This window comes from Pristis pectinata, chromosome 19 (assembly GCF_009764475.1).
Source record: "Pristis pectinata isolate sPriPec2 chromosome 19, sPriPec2.1.pri, whole genome shotgun sequence".
Lineage (NCBI taxonomy): Eukaryota > Metazoa > Chordata > Chondrichthyes > Rhinopristiformes > Pristidae > Pristis > Pristis pectinata.
Genome location: NC_067423.1, coordinates 19,462,028 through 19,482,098, shown reverse-complemented (window position 1 = coordinate 19,482,098; position 20,071 = coordinate 19,462,028). Strand labels below are relative to the sequence as shown.

Genomic DNA, 20,071 nt, shown 5'->3' with positions numbered 1-20,071 from the left:
CATCTACTCTATAACCTGGGGAAAAAAAGTTCTGATGATCCCATTCTGATGGGCAGTGGGCCCTTCTTTAGAGGCCTTTCCCATACTTAGCCAACATTCTCAACCAGTTTCATTAAAACAGATAATCTCGCCATTTCAGCTAGGTTTTAATGGGAGTTTGCTGCTTGCAAATTGACTGACATATTTCCTGCATCGCAAAAGTGATCATATTTAAATAATACACTTGGCACTTAAGATGTCCTGAGGTTCTGAAAGGCACCACTGGTTCTTATACAAACTGTAATGATCTACCTGTTTAAATGACCAAGATAATATTCCAGTACTTGGTAGGTTTTTTGAGAATATGTAGACCATAAAGAATAAATTAAAATTTATACAACCCGTATACATTTTGTCTGTGAAAGACACTTTTTGAATCTGGATGAGAACAACATGGCCTTTCTGACTTATGCAACATAATATCCACCTCTGCAATCAATAATTCAGGTCTTGAATTTTTGTCCCTCAGGATGGAAAACAATGTTGGCAAGCCCCATAACATCACCTGTGCAAGGCCTGGATGACCTTAACTCCTTTATTTTTGTGATTGGTAGGCTGCCTACTCAAGCCCTCTTTTACCCACTCCTTTGTTACACTCAATATTTCCCTTTCCTCAATCACATCCTACTGCAATAATCGTGCAAACCATGACACAACTAATTCGTTATTTCAAACATGCATAATTCTTCCTTTTGTTTATTCCCACCACTTATAAACACTATCCTCATTTTACACCCTTACACCCAAGTGACTGAGTGACTAAATTGAGCGGTGAGCAGGCTGCGAGGGGCCGAGTGGCCTATTTTTTCATGTTTGAATGTTCCAGTGTGAGAATATGAACGAAGAAATGAATATTAGAAGCAACTTCTCCAAATTTTCTATTCTTGGTTCATATTCCACATACTGGAACATGTGAACATAAAAAAATAGTAGGCCACTTGGCCCCTCACAGGTTGCCCACCATTCAATGTGATCATGGCTGATCTGTCCCAGGTCTTATCTCCTCTTCTGTACCAATTCCCCATACCCATCAATTCCCTGGAATTTCAGAAATTTAACTATTTCTTCTTTAAATATCCCCAATGATTTGGCTTCCACAACTCTTTGGAGTAGAGAGTTCCAGAGATTCACCACCCTCTGCAAGAAGTTTCCATGTATCTCAGTCTTAAATAACTGTCCCCTAACTCCGTGGCCTAATTCTGATCCTCCAACTTGTGGAAACATCTCAACAGCTAAGTTGTCATGTCCCCTAAGGCTCTTATACAATCCAATAAGATCACCATTCATTCTTCTAAGCTCCAAAAAAAAAGATCCGATTTCTTTTGTTTTTGATAATAATAACCCTCATGCCAGGAATTAGCCTAGTGAATCTATTTAGTACTGCAACTAATGGCAGTATATCATTTGCTTAAATACAGGGACCAAACTGTGCACAGTACTCTGGGTGTGGCCTCACCAGTACTCTATATAATTGTAACAATACATGCCTATATCTAAACTCCAACCCTCTTGCAATAAAGACCAATATGCCATTTGCCTTCCAAACCATACTGCATCTGCCAGCTAACCTTTTCAGATTGCTGATCATCTCTTCAATGTCTTGCCATCTTGCTCTTCCCCAAGCTCCCAGCATAAATACTAAGTGCACAAATCTCACTCACTGTCATTTAGTTCTTTAACAGCCACTCATCAACTTTCAGTCACTTTTCCATTTTGGGCAAGACATAATGGTGGCAAAGAATGCCAAGTCCAGGGCAAGAAGGGCAGACATACCAGTCCTCACCAAAACAGAGCAGGAAACTCCAGACTTTACTGAGATCCAAACAAAGCAATGACAATTAAAGGAGGCAACGTTGATGGACTCAGCAGGGTATCAGCAAGTTTTACAACTTTGTTGAATTCCAGAAACTGTGGCTTGCCTCTCAGTACCTTGTTAATTTTTATCCTCCTCAAGGTAAAATTGACTCACAGCACTCACTTCAGAGGCTCACACATAAGCAATAATTTTTTTTTTAAACAATCGATCAGAAGATCACCAGCTCTGACCACTATGGATGAATGTCTTCAAATGAGACAATCAACTCCATGAAACTGTCTTATACACAAGTGTGTTTTTCACATTTTAAATGAAGTCAGATTAAGTTAAATGCTTCACTTGGAGTCACAAATAGTTTAAATTCAAGGCAGTCTCCCATGACATTAAAAATGGAAAGTCAAATATGTTAAATATGTTAAATATGCAAGACCAATGTGGTTTTAAAGAAAACAAGGTTAAAGGCAGGGAAATTAATTGGATCAAGATGCACAGATGTAATTCGGTTCCTACCTTAAAGTATCATTCCTACTGTTCGTATTTCTTTTTTAAATTCAGCATTTGCATTTAAAATGAAAACTATGTGAACCTATTATTCTCTGATTATATCATCTCACCCACTAGCCAATGGTTGCACCTTAGAACCTCTTACGGGGATGTTTTAATTATGGAGTCAAGTTTATAGTTTCATTACAAATCAGGGCACTGGAATTTAGAATGGAGAAAATTAATAGGCAGGACACACAGACAATATATTTTTAAATATTCAAATACAGTGTGGAGGAAGTTACCCACAAGCCAGACATTCCCAAGCTGTAAAACAAAGAAAGTACATTAAATTTCCCCCATTTTTTTTCCTGAGTTTTCCAAATTCTTCTAAAGTTAATTCATTTTACCACAAATTTTCTGCCATAACCAGAACCTGCTCATTAGGAATATCTGAAGTATTCAACTGCAATAATATGAAGTTTGTACTTTAATGAAATATGTGGCTATTTTCAGGCCACAGTCCTAAAACAACAATGACCAGATCTGCTCAGAGTTAAAATGCCAAACTATCAGCAGTGTGTGGTTTTGTGCCAAACAATGAAAAGCTGATGCTGGAAATTCATTGTACATGCATCATCGCTTATTATAGAGATGATCAGTTATGTTGCTTTGTAGTTCACTAGGGATGGTGAACATTTTTACTACATATCCCAGTGTATCAGAAATGGGTGCCATTGTGCCTCAAATTACATACTTTATTATCAATTGATCAAATATTTCTTTGATTGAATTATAAGTTTGTTGTTTTCATCTGATCTTTCAGTAGTTTGGACAATAAGCCAAAATCTTACCATTTTACTTTGAACAATATTTGATTGGTCTGCTTTCCCATTACCATCTTTGCACATGTGCTCAGAAATATCCCAATGACAGGTCCAGTTGCTCCCCACACAGGAGTCGCACCTAAAGAGTAAATGCATCATGTATATCACTAAATCACAACAATTATTGACATCATTGTTTCTAATCTGAAACTTCTGAAGTGAAATATCTACTTGTCACCATATGCTAAATGAGACTGATTAATATTTCATGGAGAAATAATCTCTCAGCAAACATCGTCACTTGTTTATTGCTGCAGTAATATGAAATTACAGGGAAAATGAATTCATTGCTCTGAATTTACATAACCCAAATTTGAACAATGTGGTTGACTCTTAATTGTTTCCCTCTTTCAAGGCAATTATGGGTGAACAATAAATGGTGGCACTGCCAGGAATCTCCAAATAAACTGAAAGAGGGAGTATTTTCCCTCCTTAAGAACCAATGAAAGTACATTAATGTTGTATACAAAATTTTAAAAAATTGATTACTAAAGCATACTCTTAGATAAGCCCAAGTACCATTCTATGGTAAACATATCTATTTTTCCAACTACTTTCATTTAACTGTTTACTCACAAAAATGTGATTGATTTAGCAACCTCATGTTTGAATGGTAGAGTTCTGAATCAATACCAGTAATGCAGATGAGAAATTGGTAAGTAACTAATTAACTTCATTAAAAAGAATCAATCTGTATGAGGTATCAAATCTCAAATTGAATTTTTCAGTTTTTTTCCTAAAGGACTCATGAGACTTCCTCATTCCTTTCTTCCCTCACCCCTCCTCCCTTCTAATCCTCAGCAATAATTTTCCTAAACCTCAGAATATATGCCTATGTAACCCTTACCTCAGTATAGCCAAGGGGCAATCTATTGCTAAGTATTGGACAGGACTTGCTCCTCACTTCATTTCTGCCATCACACTAACTCATTGGTTTCTCAGTCCTTAGCATATTCATGGCTTTGGCACTACATTCCTGGCCAATGCCTTCCCATCTGGACTCCTAGTGAAAGTCACTCTCTTTTGAATTTTTTTTTATTACAGAAAGAACAAAGAAATAGAAACAAAAAGATGAACATTTCAAAAGATAGATAGAGAAGAAAAAAGACAAAAAAGGAACATGCAAAACCAACAGGACAAGACAGAATGGGAAAGGACAGAAATACTTGATAGTAGCAGCATTTTTCCAAGAAGTGCCAAGGATCAACAACTAGTTTTCCCTAAAACACAATAATGCACACCTGACAAATTGCTTATTTTGATACACATATCTTAACTGGTGTGGTCAATTACTTTAGGACGGATAATTACTTACGGAATATTTGGAAACAATTTCATGGCAGCACCACAGTCATAAAATGAATAATGTGTTCTTGTGAAAGATACATTTTTCCCTCCACTGACATATATCAGATGTACTTCAACATCAGCATAATCTACATAAGAAAAAAAAACATATTAATGCCTTTTCAATTGTACCTTATGCTCAGCATTTAAAAAACACATTGTACGTTATAAGGAAACAATTTGTAGTCTTGCATTTTACGTTGGAGAGAAGAATAATGTCTTGGATCACAAGAAAGGGGATGAAATATCATGAGCTGTGTTTTTCAGTTCAAGGTAAAACCATTGAAAATTCTCCAAAAATTTCTTAGGCAACATCTCAATACACATGCTCATTGGGGAATCAACCAAAGTTGAGAAACTTTACATAGTCAGAAATAATAAGGAAAATAGAAATAGTGCAATCTAAATTGAGATAGAAAGTGCTGGAAATGGAAAGTAGCAAAAAGAAACAACAAACCAATGTAGCACCCCAAGCAAAATACTAATCTATTTCTTCAGTTGAGGTAAAAATCTGGAGTGAATTTCCAAAATATACTGTTTACACTTTAACTACTGTAGCTCTTACAAACACTGCGCTGGTAACAATTGTGACAAATAATGTTTTCAGTATATTCTGCTATCATCATATACATTGTCATAACAGCATTTAATTTTCAAACTTAAATTTGATTCCCTCCACTATGTCTACTTTAGAAGCTATAAATCAGATATAAGCAACAACGGTTCATTAATATCTGAGGGCTACCTCAGACAGGAGTCTTACAAAAGGATGGGTGAAGCAGGCCCAAGGGTCACTCCTTTAGTCCTGTGGCATTGATCTTTGTTAAGCTTCCTTCCCCTGGAGTCACTAGATAGCAAGGTTCCAAGTATTTCTTAGTTATGTAAGTAAATGAGAAACAAATACCTACCTTTTGTGACTGATCGATAGTACAATAGCTATACACATTTCTTTATATATTCATTGATTCAAGTGTAATGACTCATCATTTAAAAAAAAAATCAGCCTTGGTAACATGACTTTATTATATTTAAATTCAGAATTCTTGTGTTCCAAACATATTTTTTATGCTTATGTTATGTTCAACAAATAGATCCTTCAGTATGAGAACTCACCTTGACCTGGAGGTGTAGCAACGATTTCACTCACACGTGGAGACTGACAAGTAACAGAATCTGCTGTGAAGCTTGTTTCAACGCTTCTAATATCATTGAAAAAACACTCAATACTGTCACCGCTTGCTAAAGCAGGGAAAGGGTCAATGTTCAGTTGTATCTGATTTAAAAGATAAAAAAAATTATTTTGTATGGTTTATAAATTGACTTGTGATCCTAATACATGAAGATCAGAAGTTTTTAAGTTTTATTTAAAGATATTACTGGCTGTAATTGCAAACCACATTATGAAGTCATTAACATGTGAGAAATTAATACAAAATTCTTTGAAAAAAAATGCAACTCTGTCCAACAGAATGGTCAGAATAAATACATTTTTTGAAAAATGTATTCATTATTGGTACCCTTTTCTTTGGTACAACTTAGTGCAAATATCACAAAAAATTGAGACAATTATCAGGAACAATGGAGAATTATCAGGCATTCTTGGTATTACTTTAGAAATCTAACAATTGGAATTTTTAACACATATTCGCACAAACAGAATCATAGAATTAGTTATTACCTCCAGAACATTAATCTAACATTAAAACTTTGAACTGTAAGTAATGATGCATACCTGGCCTTCTTTTTCTCGACTCATGTTCTGAGGAACAGCACTAATTACTGTCACACATCTTTTGTTCAGACTCCACAGCCAATGGTCTTTCTCACCAGCTTTGGGACAGTCTGACTTCCTTGAGCAACTGATAAGACACGTTAAAGGCATTAGTGCATACGAGATTATTGGTCTGAACACATCCAGAAATTCTTCAGTTACGTAGGGCCTTGGCAAGACCACATGGAGCACTGGTCTTGTTATTGAAGGGAGTTCAGGGAAGGTTTACTGGACTAACACCTGGAATGTGCAGGTTGTGTTACAAGGACACATTAGATAGGGGTCATGGTTGGAACCCTCAAGATCTGAGAGATCCTGACAGGGTAGATGTGCAAAGGATGTTTCCGCTCATGGAAAAATCCAGAAGTGGAATCTCTATAAATAGGGAGCCATCCATTTAAGACAAAGGTGAGGCAAAAGTTTTTCTCAGCAGTTTGAGAGATTTTAAAACTCTCTTCCTCAAAGGCTGGTGGAAAGTGAATTTGGATTTTTTTTAAAAGGCAGAAGCAGACAGATACTTGAAAGGTGAGGCGATAAAAGATTACTGGAGGTGGACAGGAATATGGAGTTGAGATTGAAATCAGATTAGCCGTGATCTTATTAAATGGCAAAGCAGGCTTGTGGAGCCAAGTGGCCCACTCTTGCTCTCAATTCACATATTCATGAATGAAAGTACTATTTGCACAGATGTACTATGAACTTTGTCATCCTGACAGTTTTGCCATGTTAAAAATCAAGATTTAGGCTTACATTTTCCAGAGCTTTAAAACCAAGAAAACAATTTCCCTTAAAACTTTTTCATCTATATTCTCCGGTTCTCTATGCCCTGCATCTAATCATTACATCTCAATTTATTTCTTTTAATCTTCTCTCCCTTGGTAGAGTGTCTAGATTCTCCCCCATTTAAAAAAATTAATCTGATGTTTAGTTTGAATAACTGTACATGATTCTAGCATCCAAGGTATTTAGAAATCATTTATTTGAATAAATAAACACTTCAATACCAATCTGTGCAAATATTATCAATGGATTCTGAAGGAAGCTGTGAAAATTTAACAAAGGAATGCTATGTTGAGAGTAAATTCTGCAAAGAAATTAACTTTGAATATTGCGTCATTGATGTCCTAAGAAGAGAATGGCATTTGTTCAATTTTAAAACAAGAAACTGCAAATATGCTGGTAACCTTAATCAGTCTGTTAAATTAGTCTTTCCTAGACAATTCAAAATGTAAGACAAAGAATTTATTGGGCACAGAAAGACTGTTGCTTCAGAAAGATAGCAATAAGGATGACCACAGACTCCCAGCCCATCCAGTAATCATTCCAGAGAAACTGGATTAGGAGTGGCATAATTTCTGATATGTTGTGCATATGATAATGTGGATATAAGAAGGCTGCTTAATTTTAAGTTTATAACCTAAAAATATAAAACTAAGCCTTAGCCAAGGCAGATGCTAGGAAGAAAATTTACTCCCATCCTTGTCACACCACATATTAATGAGTGCGGGAAACAATCAGCAAGAAAGTTGATTCACTGAAGCCATTGAAAAGGGAACAGGATAAAAATAAAGCAAAAATTCCAGATTCTGGACAAACTGAAACAAAAACAGTCCTGGAATATACACGACTGAGTTAATGTTTCAAATGTAAACTTTGCCAGAAGGAATATATATATAAAGGAGGATGGGGATGCTGGAAAAAAACGTTTAGAAAATATTTAATAGCAGCAAAGGATGTGTTCGTCAGTCAAGTGTTGCTGAAGCAGAACATAAATGCCAATAGTCTTGGTTAAGTTTTTCTGAGCAACTTTCATTTTGAATACAACATTTCTTTAATCTCATGTGCCAAATGAAGTGGTTAGTTTTCTTGGAAGTTGTCACCTAATATTTCACTACATGAAATTGGAGTAAAAAGAGACAATGATTCAGGTGCTTGACCTTCATGTGAGAAAAGGATTTGATCTGAACTAATTACTTCTAACTGCTTCCACCATCTCACTAGGAAGCCTGCTCCATAGATTAACTACTGCCAACAGCATCACCCTGAAACACCGCGATCAGCAGCACTTACATTCCCTCAGCTGCACACCAACCGCAATAAGGATCTTTGGATGCAATGCATGAATCACAAGTTTTGTAGTTGATGCATTCCTGTACAGGAAGGCGAGTGATCTGAAAGACGAGTTGTACATTTTAAAGTACAGAAATTGAAGTAATTAAACAGAATATTTTCTGCAAAGCACATCAGCTGCAACAAAGTATCCTATAGCCTTATTTCAAATCTATTTCACAACAGATACATGTACAAAAAAGTCGCAACAACTTCTGGTTACATATCAAAGAAAGTTGATTATCTTCTAGTGAACTTATTTTTAACTGTATATGTACAGTTATAACAGAAGTGTCAATACCATGATACACTGAATGTTTTAATGTTCATCTTTAGGTCTAACATTAGGCTCAGTAAATTGGAAATAATGCATTAAAATAATAAATTACCTGCTTATCTGTCATGACATACAGGTGATCTCTTTTTGCATCGAAAACAAGGTCACTATTCACCTGGCTGCTTGAATTCATACAAATAATTTGATATTCTTCTGCTGTTTTGTCCAGAAATACCTGATGAATAGTGAACATTTATCACTGCTTTGCAAGAAACAATGCAAAACATAATGCCCATATAATTACTATAAAACTTAGTGAATAAATTGCACTAATATACAAGTTGCTCCCTAATTTTGGGGACATCAAATATTCGAAAAACACTAGCCTTGAATTTAAAATACCATTTCTCATTTGCTCTACAAACTTTGAGTCATTTTTTTAATCCATTCAGGTTTCAAATGATAATACTAAATTTAACAATTCTTTTGTTTCATATTTAGTAAAATATGAACATGAAAATGCAGATATGTAGTATCTTGAAAGTAAATGACAAGTTCTAATAAGTTTAATTTTATTAAACAAGCACACCAGTGATCTACAAGTCACACAACACATCACCACCACTCCCCAGGGCACTTCTCAGCTCTTTCCAAAAAATACCACAAAGTACATTTATTTTTCAGCTTTTATTGTACAATAAAGGCAAACTATTACATAACTAGGTTTCTTATTCTCCATGATTACTATTTCTGATAGAATGTAATCTTCATATATTGTGCAAATGCTTGTTTCATTCTTCCCACCTAAACCCTCTTAGTATCTTGTCAAATCTTATCAAAACTTCCTTCATTTTTCAAATTACTCATCTTGAAAGAACTCTCAAAATCTAGGATCACCTGCAGCTTGCCATCAGTCTTCACATCCTAGTTAGCTACTTCCAACATAGTTCCTTGAAGAATTTTGGTGATTGATTAAACAAAAGAGGACCTCTAACCTTTCAACAGGGTGTGTCTGAGCATTTACAACCGTTACCCATATAGTTTCCCATAAGTCCTTCCAACAGAGGAGACAATTTCTGCTTTTCAAACTTCCTCTTCCCCCAATTTCACTGAAGGATATATAAAGGCTATGCTATCTTTTATACCACATTTCCTTTCTATTAATAACTGTCTAGGCAGGAACTAGGGAGAGTTAATTGGGAAAAGCTGTTTTTGGGCAAGTCCACATCTGACATGAAGAGGGCATTTAAAGAACAACTGCACAGAGTACAGGACAGGTATGATCCAGTAAGAAGGAAGGACAAGGATGGAACCTTGGATTATGAGAGAGGTGGTGAATTTAGTCAAGAAGAAAAAGGAAGCGTATGTAAAGTTTAGGAGGCTAAAATCCGAGCCCCTGAGGATTGTAAAGAAGCTAGTACAGAACTCAAGGAGGGAATTAGGAGAGCCAGGATGGGCCTTGGCAAGTAGGACAATGAAAGAAGATCCCAAAACACTCTATACATTCCTCAAGAGCAAGAGGATAACTAGGGAGAGAGTAGGACCACTTATGGATAAAGGAAGAAACGTGTGCTTGGAGGTGGAGGACGTGGGCGAGGTCCTAAATGAGTACTTTGCATCAGTATTTACCAAGGGGAAGGATGTGGAGGATAGCAAGATCAGTGTGGAGTCTGCTAATTTGCTAGGGCATTTTGAGTTGAAGATAGAGGTAGTGTTGAGTTTCTTGAAAAACTTTAAGATGGACAAGTCCCCAGGGCCTGAGGGGATACACCCCAGGTTATTGAGAGAGGCAAGAGGCAAGAAACAAGAAATGAGATTGCTGGAGCCTTGACCAAGATATTTGCATCCTCTTTAGCCACTGGCAAGGTCCTGGAGAACTGGTGAGTAGTTAATGTTGTTCAAGAAGGGAAATTGGGATAATCCTGGAAATTATAGACTGATGAGTCTCATGTCGTTGGTATGGAAGCTATTGGAGAGGATTCTTAGGGATAGAATTTATCAGCATTTGGAAAACCATGGCCTAATTAAGGGCAATCAGCATGGCTTTGTGTGGGGCAAGTCGAGTCTAACTTGACTGAGCTTTTTGAGGAGGTGACGAAGGTGATTGATGATGGTAGAGCTATGGATTTTAGTAAGGCATTTGACAAGGTCCCACATGGTGACTAGTTGTGTTCCCCTGGGATCTGTACTGGGATCTCTGCTAACGTGGATGGGTGGGTTATTAAGTTTGCAGATGATACAAAGATTGGTGGTGCTGTGAACAGTGTAGAAGATTGCCAAAGGATACCGTGGGATACAGAGCAGTTGCAAATATGGGTAGAGAAAAGGCAGATGAAGTTTAATCCGACCAAGTGTGAGGTGTTGCACTTTGGGAGATCAAACGTAAAGGGACAGTACACTGTTAATGGTAGGACCATTAACGGTGTTGATGTACAGAGGGATCAGGTCCAAGTCCATAGCTCCCAGAAAGTGGCTACACAGGTTGATAGGGTGGTAAAGGAGGCATATGGCATGCTTGCCTTTATTAAAGGAGGTAATGAATTCAAGAGTCAGGAAGTTATGTTGCAGCTTTATAAAACTCTGGTTAGGCTGCATTCAATTATGGTTGCCCCATTATAGGAAGGAATGGAAGTTTCAGAGAGGGTGCAGAGGGGGTTTACCACGATGTTGCCTGGATTAGAGGGCATGTGTTATAAGGAGAGGTTGGACTAACTTGGATTGTTTTCTCTGGAGTGGTGGAGGCTGAGGAGAGACCTGATAGAAGTTTATAAGCGGCATAGATAGAGTAGACAGCTGGTATCTTTTTCCCAGGGTTGAAATGTCTAATACTAGAGAGCATGTATTTAAGGTGAGAGGGGGTAAGTTCAAAGGAGGTGTGCAAGGCAATTTTTCTCTTTACACAGAGTGGTGGGTGCCTGGAATGCACCACCAAGGGTGGTGGTGGAGGCAAATATGATAGAGGTGTTTAAGAATCTTAGATAGGCACATGAACATGCAGAGAACGGAGGGATATGGACCTTGTGCAGGCAGAAGGATTAACATACTTAGGCATTTAATCACTTGTTTAATTAGTTCAGCACAACAGTGTGTGCCAAATGGCCGGTTCCTGTGCTGTACTGCCCTATGTCTGTGACAACCAAATGTATTGGTATTGGTTTATTTTTGTCACTTGAACCAAGGTGCAGTGAAAAACTTGTCTTGCATACTGTTCCTACAGATCAATTCATTACACAGTGCATTGAAGTAGTACATTGAATAATAGGGAAGTGCATTGCAGGTAGACAATAAGGTGCAAGGTCAAAACAAGATAGATTGTGAGGTCAAGAGTCCATCTCATTGTACAAGGGAACCATTCAATAGTCTTATCACAGTGGGATAGAAGCTGTCCTTGAGCCTGCTGGTATGTGCCCTCAGGCTCCTGTATCTTCTGCCTGATGGGAGAGGGGAGAAGAGAGAATGACCTGGGTGGGTGGGGTCTTTGATTACACTGGCTGCTTCACCAAGGAAGTGAGAGGTACAGACAGAGTCCATGGAGAGGAGGCTGGTTTCTGTGACGTGCTGGGCTGTGTCCACAACTCTCTGCACTTTCTTGCAGTCCTGGGCAGAGCTGTTGCCATACCAAGCCATGATTCATCCAGATAGGATGCTTTCTATGGCACATTGATAAAAGTTGGTGAATGTCAAAGGGGACATTACAAATTTCTTTAGCCTCCTGAAGAAGCAGAGATGCTGGTGAGCTTTCTTGGCCATGGTGTCCACTTGGTTGTACCAGGACAGGCTGTTGGTGATGTTCACTCCAAGGAACTTGAAGCTCTCAACCCTCTCGACCTCAGCACTGTTGATGTAGACAGGTGCATGTACACCACCCCCTTTCCTGAAGTCAATGACCAGCTCTTTTGTTTTGCTAACATTGAGGGAAAGAATGTTGTCATGACACCATGTCACTAAGCTCTCTATCTCCTTCCTGTACATTGTACTGTGCTCATTGTTGTTTGAGATACAGCCTACTACGGTGGTATCATTTGCAAACTTGTAGATGGAGTTAGAGCAGAATCTGGCCATCTTGGTATATACTATGTAGGTATCACCATAACTTAAGTTTTTGTTTCCCATAGTCAGGTCTTGTATGGCAGGACCTGAAATCTAGTTGTTGTAAAATACTGCACCCATTGTCATTCTCCATCTGGTTGAGCTGGGTTTAGTTGGTTTTTGGCTTATCCTTTTCTACACTTATTTTTATGAACTGTTTTAACTTTGAGGTTTGATGTTTTAAAAACAAAACATATGTGACTTATAACTACTTTCAAAAGTCAGTCTGCCACAGGGAAAGTTGCTTTGTTTCCCAAATTCTTTGGAGCTGGTTAATGGTTTCACTTTGCTCATTCCATCATTTATAAAAGGTAAGCAGGAGGCCTATATACAATTTTAACAGTGGCCTTTGCCATGCTTTTTAAACAAGGGCACTTCCTTGAATTAAATGGTAGTCCTTTAATTAAAAATTCATTTGGAGCTCTATTACACACAAAAGAGCCTTTATTTTAATCAATGCTTTTTACTGCAGTCCCATTTACAGCTCTTCAAGTGATGAAGCAGTCCAGGTCGTCATGCAGCAAGACCTTGTCAACATTCAGACTTGGGATGATAAGTGACAAGAAACATTCACACCAAACAATTTCTAGGCATCAAGGAACAAAGGACTGCAGGTGCCAGGCATCAGCCATCTCTAACAAGGGAGAGTGTAACAAACACTCCTTTTTTTAGAAACAAAATGTAAAAAGATGGGAAGTTTCTACTAGACTCTCAGCTTACGATTTTCTCCTACTACGTTGCCTAAAAAGCAAATTAATTGTCCTTTTCCGAATGAACCCTATGGCTACAAGAGCAGGTCACAGGTTCTTCTGCAGCAAACAGCTTATCTCCAAATTCCACAAAGCCTTTTCAACAGCCACACTTATGTCAAGAGTGTGATGGAATACCCTTCAATTACCTGGGTGAGTGCAGCTCCAACAACATTTCAATCTCAACACCATTCAGAGCAAAGTAACAAGACTGACCAATACTCATCCATATCCACTCCTCCTGCAACACCCCCACCCACCATATGTGTACTTTAGCCACAATATGTACCACCTACAAAATGCAGTGCAATAAATGTGCAAAGGTATCTTCAACAGCATATCCCAGATCCTTAGCCCTTACCACTTAAAAAGACCAAAAAGGCAACAGGTAAAAAGGAAAACCACCATCTGCAAATTCCCCTCCAGACCACACACTATCCTGAATTGGAAAGACATCATCATTCATTTCTCTCCACTCTCAAAATCCTGGAATTCCTTACCTAACAGGTTAATGGGATCACCAGCAGCTTCTCAAAAGTAGTTAAGATAGATATTACATGCCGAATTTACCAGCGACATTCGGTTCACTTGAGTAGATAAATAAATTTGCTTTGCTTTTAAATCAGTTATTTTCTTCTTTTAGCTAGTGCAATATTTTCTCAGAGGGTTTTCCTGGAACTTTGTGGCTAATAAGCAGTTCCGTATGCTCTTTACCTTGAAGATCCTTGCATACATCATACAGGGATTAAACATCATATATGCATGCCTCTATATCCCTTATCATTAGAAGCCAGTCAAATTCCCAATGATCACAGCAGTCTTGTGTGTTTGATCCAAACACACACAGGTTCATAGTCCAGAAATCAATAGTCTTTCCTTTCTACACCACAAGATAACCCTCCTAATTTGGATATACCTTTGCTAGTTAGTGTGCAGACTGACAATAAATCCTAGATTAAATTACCGTATTTTCAAATGACCTTAATCTTTTTTCCATCAAATAAAATCAAAATTAATCATCTCCTAGCCACACTACTATCACTTGAAATGTAGTAGAAAAAAAAGATTCTGCTTCTCTTTAAGCTTAACAATCAGTTGTCCTAGTTATACAACAATAAAGGACTTGTATCATTCACTTTTTTAATGAAAGAAAGTTTCACACTAATTCTTACCTTATGAATTTCTCCTTTTGTGTTGCCCAAAAAGACAATTGTATTGTCATTCTCCACAGTCACAGCTATTGCTGATAAATTGGTATGATGCTCTTGCTGTGGTTTAGCGAAAATACCCTTGCTGCTTGCGATGGGATATGGAAGATGTTCACCACTGCAAGGATATGCCTTTGCTTGACCCTGGTGCAACAATAAACAGTGGAATACATGTTAGCTCTGATTTTCATAAATTAAGGTGAATAAATAGATTTTTTTCAAAAATCAGTGGTAAAAATTATTGTGAAATTATTTACTATTCAATTCAGCTGGCTTCTGGAAAAACATTATGAGTTGGACAGCACAGAGGACCTAATGCTTATGCCATTTCAGGTCACGGAGCACTTGAATTTTGTGAACCATCACTGAATAATCAGGGCCATCTCTGTAGATGAGGAGTTAGAGAACATCACACTAAACCCTCAGTTTTCTAGTCAGAACATATTTCAGATTAGATGTCTAAATTTGACCAAGTGTATCAATCACGGTTTGATGCAAACAGTCAAAATAACCAGTGGGAACAGGAATAGATGGTTTGACCCATGCTCTAACATTTTGTGAGCAACTGTAGCATCTTAACTTCAATTTCAATACCATTTCATGTTCTTACTGACTAAATAACTGGACATTTCCTTAACACAGACTTCGCTAGTCTATATCAACTGTTTTCGACATTCTACCCATTCCAGCAAGTGTGTGAAAACACTTCCCTGAGATGATGGAGTTGGGGTCTTGTGGGGAGGGTGCTGTGGTGGGTGAATGAAGTGCAAAAGGAAAAATTGCCATTGGAAAACACGCCACTAGAGTTCAGTGCATAGAAACATCTTTTTTTTCTCCTCACATGGGGCTGGAATGGGATTATGTTGGTTAAGCAAGCAGACACCCACTTCTTATTTAAGTAAACCATCCCATCCCAAAATTTGGATCAAACTGAGCAGTTACAGGCTGAAGGTTATGTTATCACTGTGACAAAGTTTCATGAAATTTCTGCTTAATGTATTCCCTTGTTCTGGATTCCAGTACCAAAGGGAAGAGTCAGTTTCTATTTACCTTGCTAATTCCTTTTATGTAACCAGCTTAATGAGAGTTTCTCTTAATTATGGCATCTCAAGAAATGAATGAAATTATCATCATCAATCACAGCCAAAATCCTTCATACAATTTAGCATCATGGCAAATTATTGCCTGACATTCCCAAGCCCATATACAATTCTTTACCGTATTCAAAGTTAGTTGAACATTCAGTATTTTTATGGATGAACAAGGGCTTTGCAAAGGGCTCCCAAAATCAAGTACAACTTCAATATTCTAACTATAATGACACTGTCAGAACAGCAGTAAGCCTTTTAGCAGTCAGCCAGTTACATTAACTTAACTGCATATTATTTACTTGATGCTTCCAATCTATACTGTAGTGTCAGTTTGCACTGGTTAAAGTGATCTCCAAACAATAAAATACTGGGGCACTCAAATCAACATTTTTTTTTGATAAACTGATTTTAATGTGTATGGAGTCCTAAAATCCCTTGGCTGAATCTTGCTTCCCTAGTGCCTCACTAGTTACGATTCTTACTACAAAGTGTACTACCTGACATTCTTCCTGCTCTATGCATTTGGTGTCCCTTTGCTTGTCACCCTTCAGCCATTTACTTCTCCACTGTGGATTTTCCCTCAATTCAGAATGAGAATCTTAATTTAGTTGAGGAAAGACTTCAGAGATTCATGCTTCCCTCATGACAGTAAGAGATGACTGACAAGGGATTTTTGTTGTAATAAAAAATAAGCGTTTATTCTGTAACATTGCCTTAAGGTCCAAATGTGGAACAGATGTAGGAAGTTCCTTGGAAGAAGTGATGAATACATGGAGCAAACTTTATAGTGGCATAAAGACAAAAACTCTGGAATCTTTAGGAATCAGCTGGATGCTTTAATGGAGCTGGATGATTACAACTATAGGTTTATTCTGAATGATGAATTAGGATAGCCCGAACAGACTCTTGATATCTCTTCAGCACTCTATTTTAGCACACCTCAGGTCAACTATAGAACTCAGCAGTCAGAGACTGCATACGTCATGGTTCACATGATAGGAATATTAAAAATAGAGGTAGCAATAGATCACATTGTCCCTCAAGCCTACTCCTTCATTCAGTAAGACCATGGCTGATCTGTTCCATTACCTGCTTTCCTGCCTGATCCCAATATAGTTTGATTCCTTTAGTGTCCAACAATCATTCTGAGTCTTGAATATACTTAATAAATGCTTATGGTTTATAAACATGTGTGAAAAGGATCTTCTTCAACTCGGACCTACAAGTCTGACCCTTTATCCTGAGACTTTCTTTCAGCATCTCTTGTCAACAGCCTCCCAACATCTACCCTTAGAATTTTGTATGTCTTGGTGAGATTACCTCTTTTAATCTCCAGTGAGTAAAGGCCAATCCTACCCACAGAACAAACCTTTCACTCCAGGAATCAAATCGGTGAATCTACACTGTATTACCTCCATCACAAATACATTGATCTTTGGGTTCAGACACCAAAACTGCACTTAACCCTCCACATGTGAACTCATCACAGCTGTGGAAAACAACAGCAATATTTACTTCCCTTTGCAGTCCAATTCCTTTTCAATAAAGGCCAAGATATCACTTACTTCCTAGCTGCAAGCAGTGCCTCCATATTACCCTGCAGGTTCATTACGAAATTGCATTCAGACGTGTAGAATTGTCATAACCCTTAAAGATGCTGAGTTTGCAAAGCATTCATAATGCCAATAGCAAGAATCCCAAGTACTTTCTGCATTTAATTTAAAAAGTTTCATTTATTTTTATCTCATAGTACATTAACTAGGTGAAATGCACATTTGAATATAATTTTTCTCCATTGTGCAAGCTGCAAAAGTAAATTAGGCATAAACTAAATTCTTATGACCAAGTCTATGAGTATAGAGAACAGCATCTTGCAAGCAATTGAGCTATTTATTTGAAGCAGCTGCAGCAACACAGTGTGAGTACCTTCTTTGCAATTGCATTTTGTGAATGTGCATGTACAATAAAATCAGTGACAAAAGACTTGGAGGGTGAGGAGAGAAAAGGGACATGACAAAAGAACAGAACAATGCAAGAACATAGTTGTTTTTCTTTTTGGAATGAATAAACCAATTAGTGCCAACTGATCCATTTTCTTTAAATGAACTCACATCTTTTCAATTAAGAGGAATAGATAGAGTGGACAGCCAGCACCACTTTCCCAGGGCACCAAGGCTCAATACAAGGGGGCATAGCTTTAAAGTAATGGGTGGGAAGTTCCAGGGAGATATCAGAGGAAGGTTTTTTTACACAGAGAGTGATTGGGGCATGGAATGCACTGCCTGGGCAGAGGTGGAGGCAAATACATTGGTCAAATTCAAGAGATTACTAGATAGGCATATGGAAGAATTTAAAATAGAGGGATATGTGGGAGGAAGGGGTCAGATAGTCTTAGGTGAGGTTTAAAGGTCGGCGCAGTATTGTGGGCCAAAGGGCCTGTAATGTGCCGTACTGTTCTATGTTCTATATAATTCAATGCTTTTCTTTCAGAAAAGAGCAAAATTTTCTCTTCAATGCCTTTATGATGTCTAGTTTGACAAACATCCCTGGTGGCCTAATAACTCTACCAGACATTCTACTGGACTCTGCTATTTATGCTTATTCTCCTCCTTTATCAAGCAATGTCTCTTTTGTAAATAACACACAATAAACCCATTGACTGTATAAGTAGATATAACTCTGTAGAATAGAGAGCAAGCAGAGGTATGAAACTGGAGTGCATATCCTGTTGAATAACTGGCACTGGAACAGGGTCAATAAAAGAGAAATCTGCAGGTATAAAAATTATAAACATTTGATTTCAAAAGCAGGTACGAGATGTTAATTTAACAATATTATTCTCTTCTTTCATCAAGTTTCATTACTTATTAACGAATAGCTTTATCTCAGGGCACAGCTTAAGAGGAACATTTTGCTATGATGTGAAGCCCAGGAATTTCATAATTGACAATTTGGATTACAAGAGGACTTCAGGCAGATACCTACTAACTAAAATATTAGTCATGTGGGCCCAGAAATTCTTCAGAACTGGAAAGGGAAACTAAAGCTGCACCAGACAAGGAGCTTCTGCCACTTTTGTGCGAGGGTCACGGCGATATTCTTCTGAATGAGGATGAAGGCCTCGGAAGTGGCAGGATCAGGGATGGAACATGCTGTCAGCATTGGTACAAATCTGGGAAGGAACTCCAAACAGATTACGGAGAAGACCCACCTGCCCCAGACTGGCAGCTAACTAGAAAAGCTTGGTACCTGATAACCATCGCCAATGCAAACCACAAACCTCCAGGTTAGGCCTGCACCAATACAATTTTGTCACACCATTCACGAGGCTCAAATGCACAAGTCAATTTTATATACATGTCATCGAGGCATGTGTTACACACTGCTTAATGTAACTACACACATCTAGTGTCCTCAGAGCTAGTTTGCAGAACAAATGGGTGTTACACATGATTGGGTCTTAGATTAAATTGCTCCAGTAGTGCAAATGAACATTTCTCATTAATGGACATTTTCAACATGAAAATATGTCATGTAGAATAGAAAATATTTCTAGCCGTGGATTATTAACAATCACATTAGGAAGGTTGGGGGGAAGGGGATGTTTCTGTGTTCTTGTTTATAAGAAGTATAAATACTTCTCCAAATAAAAGAGCAGATGAACACAAGAAAATAGGAGCACGAGTAAGTCACCTGCCCCCTCCAGCCCATGCTACCATTTGATACAATCATGGCTGATCTGCCATGGGCTTCAACTCTTTTTTTGTATCTTTCCCATGGCCCTCAATTCCCAATCTTTCAAAAATTTATCTACTTCCTCTTTAAACCCCTCCCTTAAGGGTAGAAAATTCCAGAGGTTCACCATGCTTGAGAAAAAAAAATCCTATGGACTTTGGTTTTAAATTATCACAACTTAATCTTGCAGCTCTGTCCCTGTGTTCGAGGCTTGCCCATGTGGAAATATCTCAATATTTGCCCTGTCATGCCTCCTTTGGATCTTTATCGGTTTCAATAAGACCACCCCTCATTCTTCTGAACTCCAAAGAATACAGATGCAACTTCTGTTTTGTTCAGTGATAGAACAACCCTCTCATCCCAGGAACTAGCCTAGCAAATAGCTAATGATAAATTTAATTCAGTTTAAAAAAAGAAAAGTTGTGACACTAACTGATTTGCAAAGGGAGGTGATCCTATCAGGTAGTCAT

At 37.8% G+C, this 20,071-nt stretch overlaps 1 protein-coding gene across 1 annotated transcript in view; it reads right to left on the bottom strand.

The window, feature by feature from the left end:
* LOC127580559 (plexin-B2-like) overlaps positions 1 to 20,071 on the bottom strand; it is a 196,837-nt gene that overhangs the window by 57,584 nt on the left and 119,182 nt on the right. The window contains exons 4-10 of the mRNA XM_052034145.1: positions 14,740 to 14,919; positions 8,842 to 8,964; positions 8,414 to 8,514; positions 6,305 to 6,431; positions 5,686 to 5,845; positions 4,541 to 4,661; positions 3,193 to 3,304 (exon numbers count right to left, since the gene is read on the bottom strand). Coding sequence (XP_051890105.1) covers positions 3,193 to 3,304; positions 4,541 to 4,661; positions 5,686 to 5,845; positions 6,305 to 6,431; positions 8,414 to 8,514; positions 8,842 to 8,964; positions 14,740 to 14,919 — 924 coding nt within the window. The remainder of the gene's footprint in view (positions 1 to 3,192; positions 3,305 to 4,540; positions 4,662 to 5,685; positions 5,846 to 6,304; positions 6,432 to 8,413; positions 8,515 to 8,841; positions 8,965 to 14,739; positions 14,920 to 20,071) is intronic.